Genomic DNA, 18908 nt, shown 5'->3' with positions numbered 1-18908 from the left:
ACTGAGTTAGTAATCATAGTCTTGATTTTTATCGTATTCAATGATTATATCTACCTTATGGAATGATATGAATCCATATGTTAATCACAAAGATTGTTTTTTATATAACACTTAAATCTTAGTTTTAGGTCAGGCTGATTAGAAAAATAAGTACTCACTAAATATACTGCATTAGAATGGACTCATAACTAACTGATAAATAAATATACATACAATTTTTTTGTGCTAGAAAAAATAAACAACATTTCTAATTAATATGTTTCTTAATTAAACTGTCAATAAAATTGAAGTGCAAATGAAAATACAGCTTCACCAATTTAGTTATAATTATTGCACTTAGGAAACTTCTCAATGACTGTGTTTGATGGTGTGTTTGATATCTGTGTTGGCCCTGCGATCAGGTGGCGACTTGTCCAGGGTGTATCCCGCCTTCCGTCCGAATGCAGCTGAGATAGGCTCCAGCGACCCCCCACAACCCCAAGGGGGACAATATATATATATATATATATATATATATATATATATATATATATATATATATATATATGTATATATATACCGTATTTCCTTGAATTGCCGCAGGGCATATAGAATGCGCCTGCCTTGAATTACTTCCGGTTCGAACTCGCTTTGCAAAATAATTAGCGCATGCTTAGAATTACCGCCTGGTCAATCTCGTGAGGCACGAGTGACACTTCCCATGTCATAATTTTCAAAATGGAGGAGGCTGATTTCAATACCGGTAATTTGAAATCACTTAAAGGGAAGAATATTAAGAGCTATTCAGTAGGATTTAAGGTCCAAGCTTACATCACACTAAAATTTTTACTGCATGGAGTGAGAAGAAGTTTTAAAATAATTAGCGCATGCTTACTTTTACCGCATGCCTTTGGTAAGCGCAGGAGTGAGAAGAGGTTTTAAATTAATTAGCGCCCCGGCGGCAATTCAAGGAAATACGGTAGTCAAGGTTTCTGAGGTTTATCCGTTATACAGTGCTCAATACATGGGTAGAGCGGACTATACGTTAGGCCAGGAAAAAAACACAGAGGCTATTTCATCCCTACACGCCTGTTTTGCAGGTTTCCCTCTGATGAACAGAGAAACCTGCAAAACAGGCATGTAAGGATGAAAGAGCTTCTGTGTTTTTCTTGACCTAATACAACACCTTGCGACCAAACATACTCTCTCTCTGTCTGGCCAAACATTGCATGTAACAAACTAGACTGTTTGCCTGTGTATCGTTTTCCAAATCAAAGAAACCCACGCTTTGGAGACTTAGCCGCTGTGCTTTTTTTTTTGTTATGTATTAAACCCCCCCAGCATGTTTTTATTTTAGTTGTTAAAGTAAAAAGCCAGCTCTGTTTTCACAAAATACAGTGCAGTTAATACAGTGTAGTAGCACTGCTGCACCCCATCCCAAACATTGTATTTATTCCGGGGTTGTTAGTCGTGTTTGGTTTAAATGTGCGGTGTCTACTCTCAATATTTACATCTGCATAAAACTACCAGCAACTGCCAACATGCTTACTCACTGTAATGCGCATAAGCAGGAATAAAATGTAAACAGGAAGGACAAACAACACTACATCTGCCATGTGTCCGTTGACACAAACACATGTTGTCAAAAGGTCAGTGGGTCACAAAGACATGCAACAGCAAAAATAATGACAAACACAATTTCAGCAGGATAAGCGCGTGCTGACTCAAAGTACATGCAGCATGTCACAGATACGGCCTTTTGTTCATATCATGATATTCATTATTCAAATTGCCACCTCTAATTATCTACAGATGCTTATCTGCATTCAGAACAGGACTGCAATGATATAATTGGCGACTTTGAATATTTGGCCATGACACATTAGAAAACAAATCAGTAAAGCAAAACAAATATGTTAAGAACTACAAATTTACTTCCTCTTGTCATTTCTTTTTGTGTGTGTTTTTATTTTATTTCACAAACAGAGCACTTTTAGACGAGGGAAGGTGCACACAGCAGTGTGCTTGTTGAGAAGTGCCAGGGTTTCCCCTAGACTGCCAACATACCTGTGGCAGTGGGGGCATGATCATCATGATGTAATCATATAATTTGCTCTGATGGTATGATTTTAAAAAAAAAGACTCAAAAATGTGTACCTACTAGGGGTGTCAAAGTTAACGCGATAATAATGCGTTAACTGTAAATGCTGCAGTTCACTTGCTATTGATGAGCCACAAATGAGCAGAAATGGACAAAATAAAGTTGTCTAGCTCATGGAAATATCATGTTTAAGATGTTCTCCCGACAAGAAAGGAATATGTTATGCTGTGAGAAGAGGCGACAATGTATTTGCATAGGCTAAATATTCTCCTATACGTTTTTTTTTAAATAAATACCTATTTTTTGCAGCATAATGACCAAAAAAGGGACTTCAATTAGCAGCAACTAACATTTCGCAGTCAACGTGAATGACCTTGCATTGTGTGTATTTAGGAGACCATTCTTAATTGAGGTTTAGTTACAACATGCAGGGGGAAAAATGGATTACAATTAGCAGCAACTATCATTGTGTGTATTTAGGAGACAATTGGTGAACTGAGGTTTAGTTACAACATGCAGGGAAAATGATGTATTTTGTATTTTGAGTCACTCTTACTGATCATTAGGGGTCGTTTTGTCCTTTTTAGTCTAATAACTATGAATGGGCTAAATATTCTCCTATGCTGTTTTTAAATAAATACCTATTTTTTGCAGCATAATTACAAAAAATGGACTACAATTAAGAAGCAAATGCCTGCTGCGCATATAGTTCAAGTGGGTGTTGCTTCACTCCCATGTTCAGATTACAGTTAAGGTGCAGTCATAACATAATATTTAGATTGTTACTGTGTCTGATTCAGTAAGTAAAATGACATAAAAGTTCAACAGAAATGAAAGACGGTTGGCAGGAGGTTGAGCATAGACTTTTTTATATTACAAACAGTTGGTCCAACGCCAAAACATGTCAAGACACTTTCTCAAACCAATCGCACAATCAATTAATCAATCAAGCTTTATTGCAGACTCCAAGGTCCAAGTAGGCATACAATCACATACAGTATATAAAACAAAAAAACAAAAAAACATATAGTATAAAAGGCATTATCACATAATGTTAGAAACAGTGCTGGTGGATATTCAGTACAACGCATCTAATAAATAAATAAAGGCAACAATAAATGAAAAAAACATATATATATATATATATATATATATATATATATATATATATATATATATATATATATATATATATATATATATATATATATATATATATGTCTTGATTGGATTATCCAGAGAATAGTGCTCGATACCGTGGTAGAGCGCAATATGTAGGTGTGGGAAAAATCACAAGACTACTTCATCTCTACAGAACTGTTTCATGAGGGGTTCCCTCAATCATCAGGAGATTTTAATGGAAGCATTCACATACAATGGTTTATATAGGGCACAGAGTGGGTGGGTACAGGCAGGCGTAAACAAGATGGAATAATCACAACGCCTCCTTTAGAAACCAGACTTTGCGGAATTCTACAGAACTCAGCAAACACATTTGGAACCTCAAAGATAATAATGTTGAATATTCAATAACATGGCAAATTCTTGCATCCAGCACACCTTACAACAGTGATAATAAAAGATGCAACCTATGCTTAAAAGAGAAACTGTTTATTATATATCATCCAGATCTATCATCCCTCAACAAGCGCAGTGAAATCATTTCAACATGCCGCCACAGACGGAAACACCTCCTAGGTAACACATGAGCCAATCACCACACCCTACGCCTGCCTGTATCCACCCACTCTGTGCCCTATATAAACCATTGTATGTGAATGCTTCCATTAAAATCTCCTGATGATTGAGGGAACCCCTCATGAAACAGTTCTGTAGAGATGAAGTAGTCTTGTGATTTTTCCCACACCTACATATATATATGTATATATATATATATATATATATATATATATATATATATATATATATACATATATATATATATATATATATATATATATATATATATATATATACATATATATATATATATATATATATATATATATTAGGGCTGGGCGATATGACCTTTTTTTAATATGTCGATATTTTTAGGCCATATCGCGATGCACGATATATATCTCGATATTTTGCCTTGGCCTTGAATGAACACTTGATACATATAATCACAGCAGTATGATGATTCTATGTGTCTACATTAAAACATTCTTGTTCATACTGCATTAATATATGCTCATTTTAAAATAGAAAGTGCAAGATTGTCAGAAACATTTTAAGTGTCAAATAAAAATGAGCTGCATAATAGGAAATCAAATAGTGTTCGTCTTTCGCTATGTGGAAGGTTACTACGGACGTTATTAAATTCTGTTGTTGAGTATTTTTTTCATACGGTGTTGAAGTGGAAATGGTTGCCTCGGCATATTGTGGGTGTGGCACCGAACGGAGATGTTGACATGCGGAGTAATCACTCTTCATTCTCTAGCGGGTGACTTTTCAAATGATGCTACATATTAGCAGTATTGCTACTTTTGGTAGCAACGCTTTTGCCCCACACTTGATAAATTACGGTTGTCTGTTCGACATATTCCCACTTGAAGCCAAACCACCGCCAGACGATGGACCCCCTGCTGTTTTACTTGGGAATTAATTTTTCCTTCATTCGCACCTTCTCTCTCTCGTATTACCACTCGCACGGCTCCGCTAGCATCACAGCTAACGTTACCCATGCTGCTACCTCTCTGCTCCGCGAGGGCGTAAACGTATGACGTGACAGTATGTGACGTATGTAAGAATGTGCGCTTGTCCGTGAGAAAGAGACAGGAAAGAGCGAGGAGAGCCTGTAGTGTAATGCCCGCAGTCAAAAGCAACTGCGTTAGAACGTATACTCGAATATCACGATATAGTCATTTTCTATATCGCACAGAGACAAACCCGCGATATCTCGTGTATATCAATATTTTGTCCAGCCCAAATATATATACTTAAAAAATATGTCTATTCATTCTATAAAAGGCACAGATACCAGTGTTTGCATACGATTGGTACCTAACAGAACTACACCTATGATTGGTTATCTGTATAATAAGATCATTCTCTGACCCCTCCAGTCTACATATAAATCTAAACATTAGTTTTCTCAGTATTCAAAATAAAAGTGCTACGCTATACATCCGGTTTGAACTGCATTTACAAAATGAAAATGTCTTGCATTACGATCATGCTTTGCAGAGGTGGGTAGTAACGCGGTACATTTACTCCGTTACATCTACTTGAGTAACTTTTGGGATAAATTCTACTTCTAAGAGTAGTTTTAATGCAACATACTTTTACTTTTACTTCTACATTCAGCTCGCTACTCGCTACTGATTTTTATCGATCTGTTAATGCACATTTTGTTTGTTTTGGTTTGTCAGACATACCTTCAAAGTAGGATCTATCACATGCCTGCGTTTCACCAATCAAATGCAGTCACTGGTGACGTTTGACTCAGTTTTACCAATCAAACAGAGCCAGGCGGTCACATGATTAACTGCACTTTTTTTTATAAACCTTTATTTATAAATTTCAACATTTACAAACAGTTGAAAATAATAATAAAAGTATGTACAAAAACAGTACAAAACAGTATAAAGACCGTACAAAACATCGCCAGGGGGTTGTAAATTCAAAGTAACTAAAATAGAATGCAAAAAAAAAAAAGTAAACATAGTGCAAAGCCGTAGGCTCACTCAATCTCAGTAAATAACTTAAATTTGGAACACAGCATCATTGTTTTCACAGCATTTTGGTTGTTAGAGGTAGAGAGTGTTTTAATGTGGAGTTGTAAATCTTTTTTAAAGGCACAAAAAACAGGTCGGGTATTGAGAAACTTACATTTATGAATATAAAACTTAGACAAACTTAGGTTGAAAAGGTAAAATTAATTTTCAAATTTTTTTCAATACAGTGTAAAACCAAATATATATTATTTAATATATATTATTGTTTTAATTGCTTAAGAGATAGTCCTGGTTCTGAATTTGTTCATTGCTATATTTATGTTTTTGTGCATTATTTGTTGCCGTCATCATTAAACGAACATCTTACTCATCAGTTACTCAGTACTAGAGTAGTTTTTTCACAACATACTTTTACTCAAGTAAATATTTGGGTGACTACTCCTTACTTTTACTTGAGTAATACATCTCTAAAGTAACACTTCTCTTACTTAAGTACAATTTCTGGCTACTCCACCCACCTCTGATGCTTTGTCTCGAGGGTTGGGCACCGGATCCCGTACTTTTTTTTTTTGGCGAGTAGTGAGCACTTGCTTGCAGTTGTGAGGAAAACAGCCGATTTCGAAGCAGACATGCTCTTGGTAATCTTGCAACCAATCAATGTTTTGTGAAAAAAACCCAACCATGCCAAATAGAGAACGCTGTAAAATGTGGCATCAAATGCGATGTCGATGCAGATTACGCTCGCTGCTTTTGGCGGGAATACTTCCAATCTGAGGAAGCACCTCTTAAAACAACATGATTTTTCTCATGGCTGAAGAGTGGAGCCTAGTTATAGATGTACGGCTGCAACTCTTGCATTTGGCACATTTAGCGACTCAGCTGCAGCTAAGAACACGGGGGAAGACATGTCGATAATATTTGTTGACAATTATCATCCTCTACATCTGCTACAAGTAAAAAGCCTACTGTATAAGAATACGTTAGCTTTGCATTTTAACTATCAACAGTTATTATGGGGTGGCATAGCTCGGTCGGTAGAGCGGCCGTGCCAGCAACTTGAGGGTTGCAGGTTCGATTCCCGCTTCCGCCATCCTAGTCACTGCCGTTGTGTCCTTGGGCAAGATACTTTACCCACCTGCTCCCAGTGACACCCACACTGGTTTAAATGTAACTTAGATATTGGGTTTTCACTATGTAAAGCACTTTGAGTCCCTAAAGAAAAGCGCTATATAAATATACTTCACTTCACTTATAATCAGCTCGGTTCCTAGTACTGTACTCTGTAATGTCAATGTAAAGTATTTGCTTCACTTCGATTTGTAGTTTAATACTTAAAGAAAATAAATAAAATTAAAAATAAATAAATCTGACTAGCTGAAATATTGTGTAAATTCTTTTATAACATGTTCTGGTTGAGTCCTCATTTACAGTATAATTAGCAGGCTGAATGTTACGTTTTATTAATTAATAAAGAAGGTTGAAACATTGCCTTGCAGAAATATGAAAACCATTAAAACTATCAGAAACATTAATGCAGGTACAAATATCACAGACTGCAGCTGGGATAGGCTCCATCCCCCCCATGAACCGCAAAAGGGACAAGCGGTAAAAATTGGATGGATAGATATTACAAAAACATCTTTGACAATGAAAGCATGATCATAACAATCAATATTTTGTGTTATTTATGTGTGAAACTGTTATCTAAACATGGTAGCTCCTCCTCTGAATGCAAGTGTTCCTAGAGCGGGAATAGAAATACTGTATTTCCACAAAATACAAAATCTGACAAGACACCAACGCACAGTAGGCAGTTTTTTCTTTATTGTCTGTTTAAAAAAAGCATAATGTTTAAAACATATTTATTTAAAGCAAATTATTTGTCCGTTCATGGTGTTAAAACTTCAAAATTATTTGTCTAGGGTACACTTATTCATGATGAAAAATGATATATATCACATTAATCACTATTAACAATGAGATTAATCGCGATTAAATATTTTCGTTTCACAGCCCTAATACATACATTTAAGAACAAATCTGTACTATTAATTTTGTTAGAGTTGGGAATCTTTGGGCACCTCACGATTTGATTTTTATTATGATTCAGAGCTAAGATTCAAATAAAAATGTTTTATTGATGCATCTTTAATTTAGGTATATTGATGCAGTTTTTACTAGATAAGCGTTAATCACTTGCAACTTTTAAAAACAGTGCACTTGTAAAAAGAAATTCACATCACATTTTTTTAATTCATGGAAATGTGAGTAAAACTGGAACATAAGTGCCCTATGATAAAGGAGTTGGTTGGATATCTCGGTGAGGTAGCTTATTGCAGTCAGCCGAATTTTAGAACTGTCTGTATTACTTTATTTACAATAAATACATCGATTATCGATTATTGTCGTTTACTAGAATATTGTATTATTGTCCATGTACTAATTGCGACGCATCTAGAAATCAATTATTTCCCCCACCTCTTTAATTAGTATTAACATATATGTTTTTTATTAAATCGTTTATATCAATTGTTGCAGCATATTGCACAATAAGTGAAAATGACTAGCGAAAATTGTAGAATCTTTTTTTGGTGTTTTTAGAGTACTACCTCATGTTTAGAGACCCTACATCTGTCCCTGGATGTCAGCTACACACAGCGAACTGCAGCAAGCATGACATTACAACCAGAGCGCTGTGGCTTGGTTAGTAGAGCGGCCGTGCCAGTAACTGGAGGGTTCCAGGTTCGATTCTGGCTTCCGTCGTCCAAGTCACTGCCATTGCGTCCTTCGGCAAGACACTTTTCCCACCTGCTGCTAGTGCCACCTACACTGGTTTAAATGTAAGTTTAAAGATTTAGATAATGGGCTTCACTATATAAAGCACTTTGAGTCTTTGGAAAATAACAGCGCTATATAAATATAATCCATCTGCTTCACTCTTCTGCTCCAATGGCACTTTTTCCCCTTAAAAGCCACCACTGTTCTCTTTATACATTTACATTTTGTAGATCCTTTTTTAAAAAAAAGCAACAATTACATTTTTTTTTTAATCGATTAAGAATCGTTCCAAATAGGAATCGCGATTTATTCAAAAAACGATGGAAGGGTAACATGTGTTACAATTAGGTCTTTTATTAGCATAAAATTGGCAATACAAGTTAGAAATAGCAGCAGACTTTTGACTTCTTCTGGAGGCTACAATACATTAGATTACTTAAGTTTGTTTTCACGCTAAAAAACAACAACTTAGTTTTAAGGTGTGGCGCTTTGATTTTGCCATGGTGGTGTGCTATGTTTAGTTGCATTAAAGGGGAACTGCCCTTTTTGGGGGATTTTGCCAATCGTTCACAATCATTATTAGAGATAAAACGACAGAAGATTTTTTTTTAATTATATCATGTAGAATCGTCTGGTTTTAGGTGGCTTGCAATGTAGTTACTGGGAGCAATCAATTCTACCTCAAAATCATTTAAAAAATTCATTAAAAAACTGTCACCATTACTTACTTTACATTCCGTTACCTGCGTAATAACCACGCTGTGGCGACATTGTTTTTGTATACGAAGGAACTCTTTTTCTAGCGTAGTAACACATCGGCATTAGCCGTAAAAGCTTACTTTGTAAAGTTATAAGATAGCTTTAACGTCAGCACGAAACACGTTTGAGTTTGTAATGCACAACACACTTTGATAGAACATCAATCTTTACTGACTGAAAAACATGAAAAATCATATAACAGTATCTGTAAAGTATTATCCCACATTTCATTTTGTGTTTGTACACAGCTTGCCAGAGAGCATATGTACTGTAGTTGTAATAACACACTTGATGTGCTGCGTGTATCATGATCAATATTTAAATGTGACTCACTCTGAACAGTTGAGCGTTTGGTCCTGTTGGCTAGGGACGTTTTGTCTGGTTTATTTGGGGTAAGCACGCCATTTATGTCTAAATAGCTCGGCTCCAAATTCGACATTTGCAGCTTCGTTTCACGCCGCCCTCACTCCCCAGTCTGCCCCCAACTTATCACCCTCTTCTTTCTGCTGGCTTCTATCATCCATTTATTCTACTTCAAAAAGATAAGGTTGCGAATCCTCATTTGTCCAAAATTAATTATATTTGTTGTCCATCACCAAGTCTGCCATGATTAGAACACAACCTTTTTTGGGGTTGTTTTTGTTGTTCTTTACCAACTCAGAGAGTAAGTGTCTGGATACGGGAAGGCTTTGAGTGCAAAACCCAAATTATTTAAATAGCAGCCATACACGGCCGTAATTACCATATAGGTAACCGAGGTCATGTTTCTTTTAAGTGAAAAAAGGAAGATGATATAACTGACTACAAATCTACTTTTTGCAGCAAACCGTGTGCACAGTACAACGTCATATGGTACATCATCCTCTCTCCATATCCAATCTTTGGTCATGCAGAGCCCGCTACAGCTTCAACAATGTAAAGCAATGAAGTCTAATTTTACTTTAAACATTATCCGATCCGAAATATGTTGTCAACGTAACATTAACAATAAATCATACTGATGTAAATAATGTTGGTTTGAAATGAATGAAATTGATGGGAAACGCTGTCGGTATAATAATGTTGTCATGTCAGCCGAATATTGCCCCGCCATAAATGCGAACACGCGCTCTGCGTAGGTCTTCACGATCGTTTGCATGAAAAAGCGCATTAAAATTTAAATTAATGACTGACAAGGCGCTTCGTATACAATTTTAGCCCAAACATATTCCTGGATATGTCATGCACTGTCACTGATTAGAATATGAAGACAAATGTTCTGCCCTCACTTACGGTAGGTGCATGTCATTAGTACTTCCTTTGCAGAGAAGAAGGTCTTTGTTTTCGAATTCCGATCGTGGTAGAAAATTTGGTATTGTTTTTAAACTTATGTATTAATGCTGTTAAAATGGTTTAGTAAGCTAAATTTCAGCATACAATTAAAAAAATGGACTCTTACAAAATCATGCTGATTCGCAAAGATGTTGGATAATATAACATATGATAGTTCTACCTCAATGAAAGCTTTTATCATTCATATGGTGCTGGGATACCAATGATTTCAGCCTTTCCTTCAGTCTTTCAAAGCCTCACTTGGACAGCCAATTTTTGACCTTGATATTGGTCAAAACCTAAGTACGGCCCTGAAGCCAACTTGTCGGACTAGTCGGGACATGGCGTGCAGTTAAAAACATGATTTAATCTTTAAATCTCAAAAAAAGTGAAAACAAAAATGGGCACAAGGCGAAAGCACAACTTGACACAGAAAACAAAACTACAAAACTAACACTTAGACTGAACTATGGACATGAAACAAAAGTAGCTAACTACAGCATGAATAAAAAAAAAAAAAAACTTACTTGGCATTGCATGAAACAAATAAGACTTACTGTGGCAAGAACAGAGCATGAAACGAACAATGACGCCAGGGTGATTGACTGGCAAAGACGAGCTTAAATTCTGCCTGATTAGCAGGCAAGCGGGCGAGCACTAATCAGAGACAGGTGAACACAATGAGTAACCAAAGGTGACAAAACAAACAAGGAAGTGCAAAGAGGAACTAATGGAGCCGTCATGGAAACTTAAAGAAACAAGGGTGCACAAAAACAGGAACTAATGGAGTCCAAAACTAGCAGAAAATACAAAAACATGATCCGGACCATGGATCATGACAAAACTTAGTTTTTGCTTTTGATTAGTTATCGTGCAATAACTACTTTATTTTGTTTGAAAACACGTACATAACAATACATACCACACAGTTAATCTAATTAACAACACTAGCAAATTTGATGATAAAATGCTGAAAATACCAATATGAACGCTAAGCTACATTTTTTTTAGCTCTTGATTCAGGACCAGAGTACCAAACACAATTGTTGACATATCCTAATTGACCTGAGAGGCTTGACAGTCACAAAGTTAGTACACAAACGGCGTACTAACCAAAAAGATGTTCGATTGTAGCTACAAATCATAAGGATATAACTGGTGTAGGGTAATCAAAACATTATTGCAAAACATGGAATTGGTGGTATGAAATGAAAAAGTCATAAACTGAGTATTGTAAACGACACTCTGTATTGTTACTGTTCATAAAGAAGAGTTCATATTCCTTGGGCTCTTACCGTGTAATAATGTTGTGTGTCTCTTACAGTAATGGCTCAAAAACACACTTGAAGTTAAAAGAAACAAACACATTCCGTGTTTTCAGTGGCAGCCTTGAAAAGCTTAATTAAGTAAAAAAGCTGACAACCTAAGTTGTTGATATTACTAAGACAACTCCCAGAAAGAAGCAAAGCAAAGTCTGGCAGTAGAGCTTAGCTTTTACAAAAAACTGCTGACAATCATTTTGGGAGCTAAAAGACCAACTATAAACCCCTCAGTTATTATCTCCTTAGACAGTTCAACACTTTTCAACCAATTTAGAGATTAATGTACAATCCTACAGAGCTGTACTTCATTTCTGCACTTTTTATCGTCCTGAATTCAGGACTCAGTCATGTTCCCATGATCATGTGGATATTTGTACTTTCTTTCACCAGGGATCATTCAAAGATGTACCCCAGTAAAGTATCACTACACTTCGTCCATCCTTCCACGAAACTTATCCGTAAACATCACGAAGACCATACGACAGGATGAGTGGCATGCACTTCGTAAGTAACAACATGTTTCTTCTCATACCATGGAGTTGTTGAGTTGTCTGTTGATTAATAGAGGTGTTTTTTCCCCATCAAAAGTTAATGATTTTGTTTGTTTTCTACTTCGGTCGCTGATGATGTGACCGGTGGTTGATTTGCGAATGGTTGTCTGTGTTGAGATCTGCTTTTCGGATCTCCAAATATTATTGTTTATTGTTCTATTTTTGTATCTCTCCGTCATTTGACTGTTTATTTCCTGTTTAGTTTGTCACCATGGTTTCTCATTAGTTACACCTGCTACTCTCGGGTCCCGCACACCTGTTATTAGTTATCACCGCCCTTATATAAGCCTGCCTCTTTTTGTTAATCATTCTGGGATCCAAATTTGTTTTCATGCAACGGTACGTCTGCTATTCAGTTTGCTTTCACGCAACTATTCATGATTGACTCTACACATTTCTACTCGCTAGCCCTCGTGCTACGTTTCTGTTTATTCTTAGCTCTCATGCTAATTGTGTTTGTTTTTCCTGTTTGTGCCTTCAGGCCAAGTTTAGTTTTGCTGTTTGCCTTCCTAGCCTTCGATGCTAGCACTTTTGTTTGCCTTTATGCTTAGCTCAAGTATTTTTTGTTCATAGCTCATTTGTTAAATACATCAGTTAATCATACCTTTGCTGTGTACAATTTCGACGCATCCACGAGGGGACAAATTTTGGCAGCACTATGCCTCACAGACGTAACAGTCTGTCTCTATACTGTGATCGATTGGTTACCAGTACAGTTCAGTCTACCTTTTATCCGAAAAACAGTTCCCAGTGACATCGTACAAGATAAGCATTAAAAATTGATGAACAGATGGATAGGTTGGGGAATTTAAACACAAACCGAAGAAAGATATACTTCTTTAATGCTTCTTTTACATGTGCCATCATGTACATTAATTTATCATTGATGACTTTCATTGAGGGGCTTCACGGTGGAAGAGGGGTTAGTGCGTCTGCCTCACAATACGAAGTTCCTGCAGTCCTGGGTTCAAATCCAGGCTCGGGATCTTCCTGTGTGGAGTTTTCATGTTCTCCCCGTGAATGCGTGGGTTCCCTCCGGGTACTCCGGCTTCCTCCCACTTCCAAAGACATGCACGTGGGGATAGGTTGATTGGCAACACTAAATTGGCCCTAGTGTTTGAATGTGAGTGTGAATGTTGTCTGTCTATCTGTGTTGGCCCTGCGATGAGGTGGCGACTTGTCCAGGGTGTACCCCGCCTTCCGCCCGATTGTAGCTGAGATAGGCGCCAGCGCCCTCCGCTACCCAAATGGGAATAAGCGGTAGATAATGGATGGATGGATGGACTTTCATTGAAGTGATGAGTGACCCACATTTGACAAATGACAAATCATTTGATTCGTAATGTTAGGTCTTTGTTTGCAATATGCCTGAAGTTTACTCGTAAATTCTGTTGAAACCAATGTGGTTTGTCTATTGGAATGCCAGCAGTTTCTAAAAAGGTACTAAAACTGAAAGTGACTGATGGACTATTGGGAAGGAGCATGCAGCTTGAAATCTCTCCTTAAACTGTAGTTGCGTTATTTTTGCTTTCATCCTCCATTTTCTAAACCACTTGTCCTCATTCGGGTAATGAGTGAGCTGAAGCCTATCCCAGCTGACTAAAGACAAAGGGGCTGGTCGCTCATCATTCGCAGGACTCATGAGACATTTTCACTAACATTATATCAATGAGAAGCAGGAGTACCTAAAAAAACGTGCCAAATCACGGAAAAGAACACACAAACTTGAAAATCAGATCCAATTGTGTGTTTGTGTTGATGCGGAATATATAATTCTTAGGGCATTGAGTCATTCGCAACTAGACAGTTCAGTTTGTCTTAGAAAACGTTTTGCCTGTTTCGCTAGTAGGCTGCATCAGGTTATACTCAAAGAGTGCAAATGACAGCTCTAGTCTGAGGGGATTGTTGAGGTTTTCTTAGAAAGCGTTTCACCTCTTACACTAGCAGGCTTCATCAGTTCATACTCAAAGACTGCAAAAGACAGCTCCAGTCTGAGGGGATGGTGCAGCGTCCAAAGTATTTGGAACAAACATGCGCTAAATAGCAAACTGAAGATGTGCATGTACTATAAGTGGTTGCGTCGTTAAGATACGAAACCTCTGCCACTTTGGATCCTGCACCATCCCCCCGAACTAGAGCTACCAATTTTAGTTTTTGAGCATGAACGGATTAAGCCTGCGAGGATAAGAGGTGAAACGTCTTCTAAGACAACCTAAGCAGTCCAGTTCAGATTAATTCAATTTCCAGAGAGTAACATGACATGGATGAATGAGACTATTCACAGACACCTTCAATATATAAATATGCCATTACTCAGTACGTCATTACTCAATAACTGCAAAAAGAACAGACAGCAGAGAAATTCGAACCCGGATCGCATGAGGTCCTAAAGCAGAGGCGATAAACACTACACCACTGTGCAGCCCTGATTTTTTTCCAATATCATTACGTTTAAAGGTCTGTTAAGGAATATGTAATGACTTGTAATCATATCATCAATAATAATAATGAATAATAAATCAGGTATCCTTACAATTTTAGTGATACATTAACAGAAGCCTTGTTCTATAATAACCAGTTTGTTCTATAATGCACACATTTCGAATTTTGTTTACACATTTTAAAAATTGGTTTACTCACAGCATACAGTACTAAAACAATTGGTAAATATGCCAAATAACAGCTTTTGTTGTTTTTTTTATTTTTATTGGACGAGCGGTCCAACCTGGGTCCCGACTCTGGACAGCCAGTATTTCATCCATGGCCACCAGACCGACCCCTCCACAAGGGAGGGGGGGACAGAAGAGAAAAAGAAAAGAAACGGCAGATCAACTGGTCTAAAAGGGGGTCTTAAAGGCTAGAGTATACAAATGAGTTTTAAGATGAGACTTAAATGCTTCTACTGAGGTAGCATCTCGAACTGGGCATTCCAGAGTACTGGAGCCCGAACAAACTTTTTTTGGGCTCTGGGATCACTAATAAGCCGGAGTCCTTTGAATGCAGATTTCTTGCCGGTACATATGGTACAATACAATCGGCAAGATAGGCTGGAGCTAGACCTTGTAGTATTTTATACGTAAGTAGTAAAACCTTAAAGTCACATCTTAAGTGCACAGAAAGCCAGTATAGGCGTAATATGAACAAACATTTTTGTTATTGTCAAAAGTTTAGCAGCCGCATTTTGTACCAACTGTAATCGTTTAATGCTAGACATGGGGACACCCGAAAATAATACATTACAGTAATCGAGACGAGACGAAAAACAAACGCATGGATAATGATCTCAGCGTCATTAGGGGACAAAATGGAGCGAATTTTTGCGATATTACGGCGATGAAAGAAGGCTGTTTTAGTAATGCTTTTAATGTGTGACTCAAACGATTGTATGATTAAATAGAGGTCGGTGTCTAGCAGGACCAATAATCAGCATTTCCGTTTTTTTGGCATTGAGTTGCAAAAAGTTAGCGGACATCCATTGTTTAATTTCATTAAGACACGCCTCCAGCTGACTACAATCCGGCGTGTTGGTCAGCTTTAGTGGCTTGTAAAGTTGGGTGTCATCAGCATAACAGTGAAAGCTAACACCGTATTTGCGTATGATGTCCCCTAGAAATCTGCAGGGCCAAGGACCGAACCCTGGGGAACTCCACACGTCACCTTAACATAGTCTGAGGTCACGTTGTTATGGGAGACACACTACATCCTAAATACTAAATAAATCAAATACCTAATGTATTTGATTTACATTGTTTTATTCCACTTTCAAACTTTGTTCACACCTTTGATTTAAATGCTTCCTTCCATTGTCACTGTTTGAAGACTAGATTAAAAAAAAATCTTAGTTCCTTTTAGATTTTAGTTACTTTCTCTTTTATCAAATCCACTTTGAATGTTGTTTGTTTTGTTGTTTTATATATGTGCTTTGTACAATATTTTCACAAAAGTGTACTTTACCAGTACATCAAATTTCAATTAGTTTGACTGTTTGAATATTGGCTTAGTGGGTTCTGTGTATGCATTTCCACTAATGAGTCTTACAACTCTTGTCTTTAAAAGGAAGATAAGATTCTACAGTATTTAAATATGTTTTACAGGAACGACCCCACACTTTAACGTAGTATGTTTGATATGGAACAATCAGTGAATTATACAAAGTATACAATTTTGTTTTATTTAGCAATTCCTTCATATTATGTAAAACAGCAATAGTTTTAGATATTTGACCTTTGAATAATGTATGTCATTTCCATGACACATTTTCATCAATCATATCACACAAAATTAAATGTATTTTGTTCTTTAAATCTCAACTACTTCGACATACTGTATAATGAGGTATCCAGACCTTTCTTACTACTACAAAAAATAATAAGCTTAGTTTTACTCGTATTTATGGATAACCTATTGACATCAAACCATCTTATAATTTTGATGTATTATTTTTCAACCACCTTCAACACATCTTTAATATTGTGTCCTGAATAAAAGAAAGATATGTCATCTGCAAATAAAATACACTCACAGTTTAGAAACCAGAGAAATATCATTGGCATACATACAAAACAGTATAGGTCCAAGGACTGATCGTTAGGGTTCTCTACAACTAATATTATGTACAATACAGCAGATTTCCTTTTGTTAACTTCTACATAACTGTTTTTTGTCTTTCAAGTAAGTTAGAACCCACTCTTCTTTTTCCATTCTTATATAATGTGTCCAATAATAATTATTTTATCAAGCGTATCAAATTATTTTTAAATATCTACAATAATACTTATGAATATTGTTTTTTTAACCTACTGCAGTTGAAATTCCTTCTGCCTGTCATGTCTCGTGATCATGTTTTGTTTGTTTTTGACTCCATTAGTTCCAGTTTTTGCGCACCCGGGTTTGTTTTAGTTTCCATGACAATTCATCAGTTTCATCTCCCTCATTTGTGTGAACTCACGCAGCTGTTGTTAATCATGTCACTATTTAAGCCTGTACTTGCCAGGTAGTTAACCTCGCGACATTACTCTAATGAAATCATATATCTCTTGCTCTGCCCATGTTGGATCTCTTGTGTTCATTCGGTCCATGCCATAGTTCCCGTCACCGTAAGTGTTTTTGTTTCATGTTCACAGTTCTGCATTTGTGTTAGTTTTGTTCCCTGCATTAAGTTTTGTGCCTCCACTGTGGGCACCTTTTGTTTGTAGCTTTTGAGTTGAAATTAAAATCATGTTTTTACCTTCAAGACATGTCCTGTCTAGTCCGTTTGCATTCCAGGAAAACAACCCTTGCAGCAAGCTGCGAAAGCCACGCAGCAAGTTGCACCAAAGTCCACGTCCTTACACTGCCAAATCAATTATTGCTGTTGCAGTTGAGTGATTAGAATGGAACCCATATTGACTGTTGCCTGAAATACTGTATTATTTGTATCGATACATTTATTTAACCTAACAACAAACAATTTCTCTAAGATCTTTGGGAAATGTGGACACAGTGATATTGGTCTATAATTGGTGTACTCATGCGTACGGTATTTCTTTCTTTGGTGTATTTTAACAGTTTTCATACGATCTGGAAATGTTCCTTTCATGAATGACAAATTACAGATGTAAATGGTTTAATAACTAAATCCATGATGGTCTTTATGTTCATGTCTACATGGCTGCAGGCATTATTTGGACACCGTTGCACAATATTTAAATCTTGTCCACTTCATCAAGAAAAACAATATCAACATTAATTAATTCATTAATTAATACCGTTTTTCCCCAATGTATTATCAATTTAATTTTTGCTCAGCCACAGTAGGACTAATGTTTACAAAAAATAATTGAGTATATCATTTTTGTCATAAACACTTGTATTTGTCATGACCTGAAAGAGGAGACAGTCCGATACCCCATACTCTCTGATTGGGGCGGTTCGCTCCCTGTACGATCAGTGTCAGAGCTTGGTATGCATTGCCGGCAGTAAGTCGAAAAAGTTTCCTGTGAGGTTGGGACTCCGCCAAGGCTGCCCTTTGGCACAGATTCTGTTCATAACTTTTATGGACCGAATTTCTAGGCGCAGTCAAGGGGTTCCGGTTTGGTGGTTGCGGGATCAGGTCTCTGCTTTTTGCAGATGATGTGGTCCTGATGGCTTCATCTGGCCTGGTTCTTCAGCTCTCACTGGATGTGTTCGTAACCGAGTGTGAAGGGACTGGAAGGAGAATAAGCACCTCCAAGTCCGAGTCCATGGTTCTCGCCCGGAAAAGGGTGGAGTGCCATCTCCGGGTTGGGGAGGAGATCCTGCCCCAAGTGGAGGAGTTCAAGTACCTAGGAGTCTTGTTCACGAGTGAGGGAAGAGTGGATTGTGAGATCGACAGGCGGATTGGTGCGGCGTCTTCAGTAATGCGGACGTTGTATCGATCCGTTGTGGTGAAGAAGGAGCTGAGTCGGAA

The 18908-nt window shown here is 37.1% G+C and overlaps 1 protein-coding gene across 1 annotated transcript in view; it reads left to right on the top strand.

Annotated features, from left to right (window-relative positions):
* Window positions 1-18908, top strand: part of tmem276b (transmembrane protein 276b) — a 34452-nt gene that overhangs the window by 6772 nt on the left and 8772 nt on the right. Inside the window, exon 2 of the mRNA XM_061887663.1 lies at window positions 12321-12434. Within this exon, the coding sequence (XP_061743647.1) occupies window positions 12321-12434 (114 nt within the window). The remainder of the gene's footprint in view (window positions 1-12320; window positions 12435-18908) is intronic.

The sequence above is a fragment of the Nerophis ophidion genome, linkage group LG25, assembly GCF_033978795.1.
Source record: "Nerophis ophidion isolate RoL-2023_Sa linkage group LG25, RoL_Noph_v1.0, whole genome shotgun sequence".
In the NCBI taxonomy this organism is placed as follows: Eukaryota; Metazoa; Chordata; class Actinopteri; order Syngnathiformes; family Syngnathidae; genus Nerophis; species Nerophis ophidion.
The sequence above is the reverse complement of the archived record's forward strand: the minus strand, read 5'-3'. Positions and strand labels throughout refer to the sequence as shown.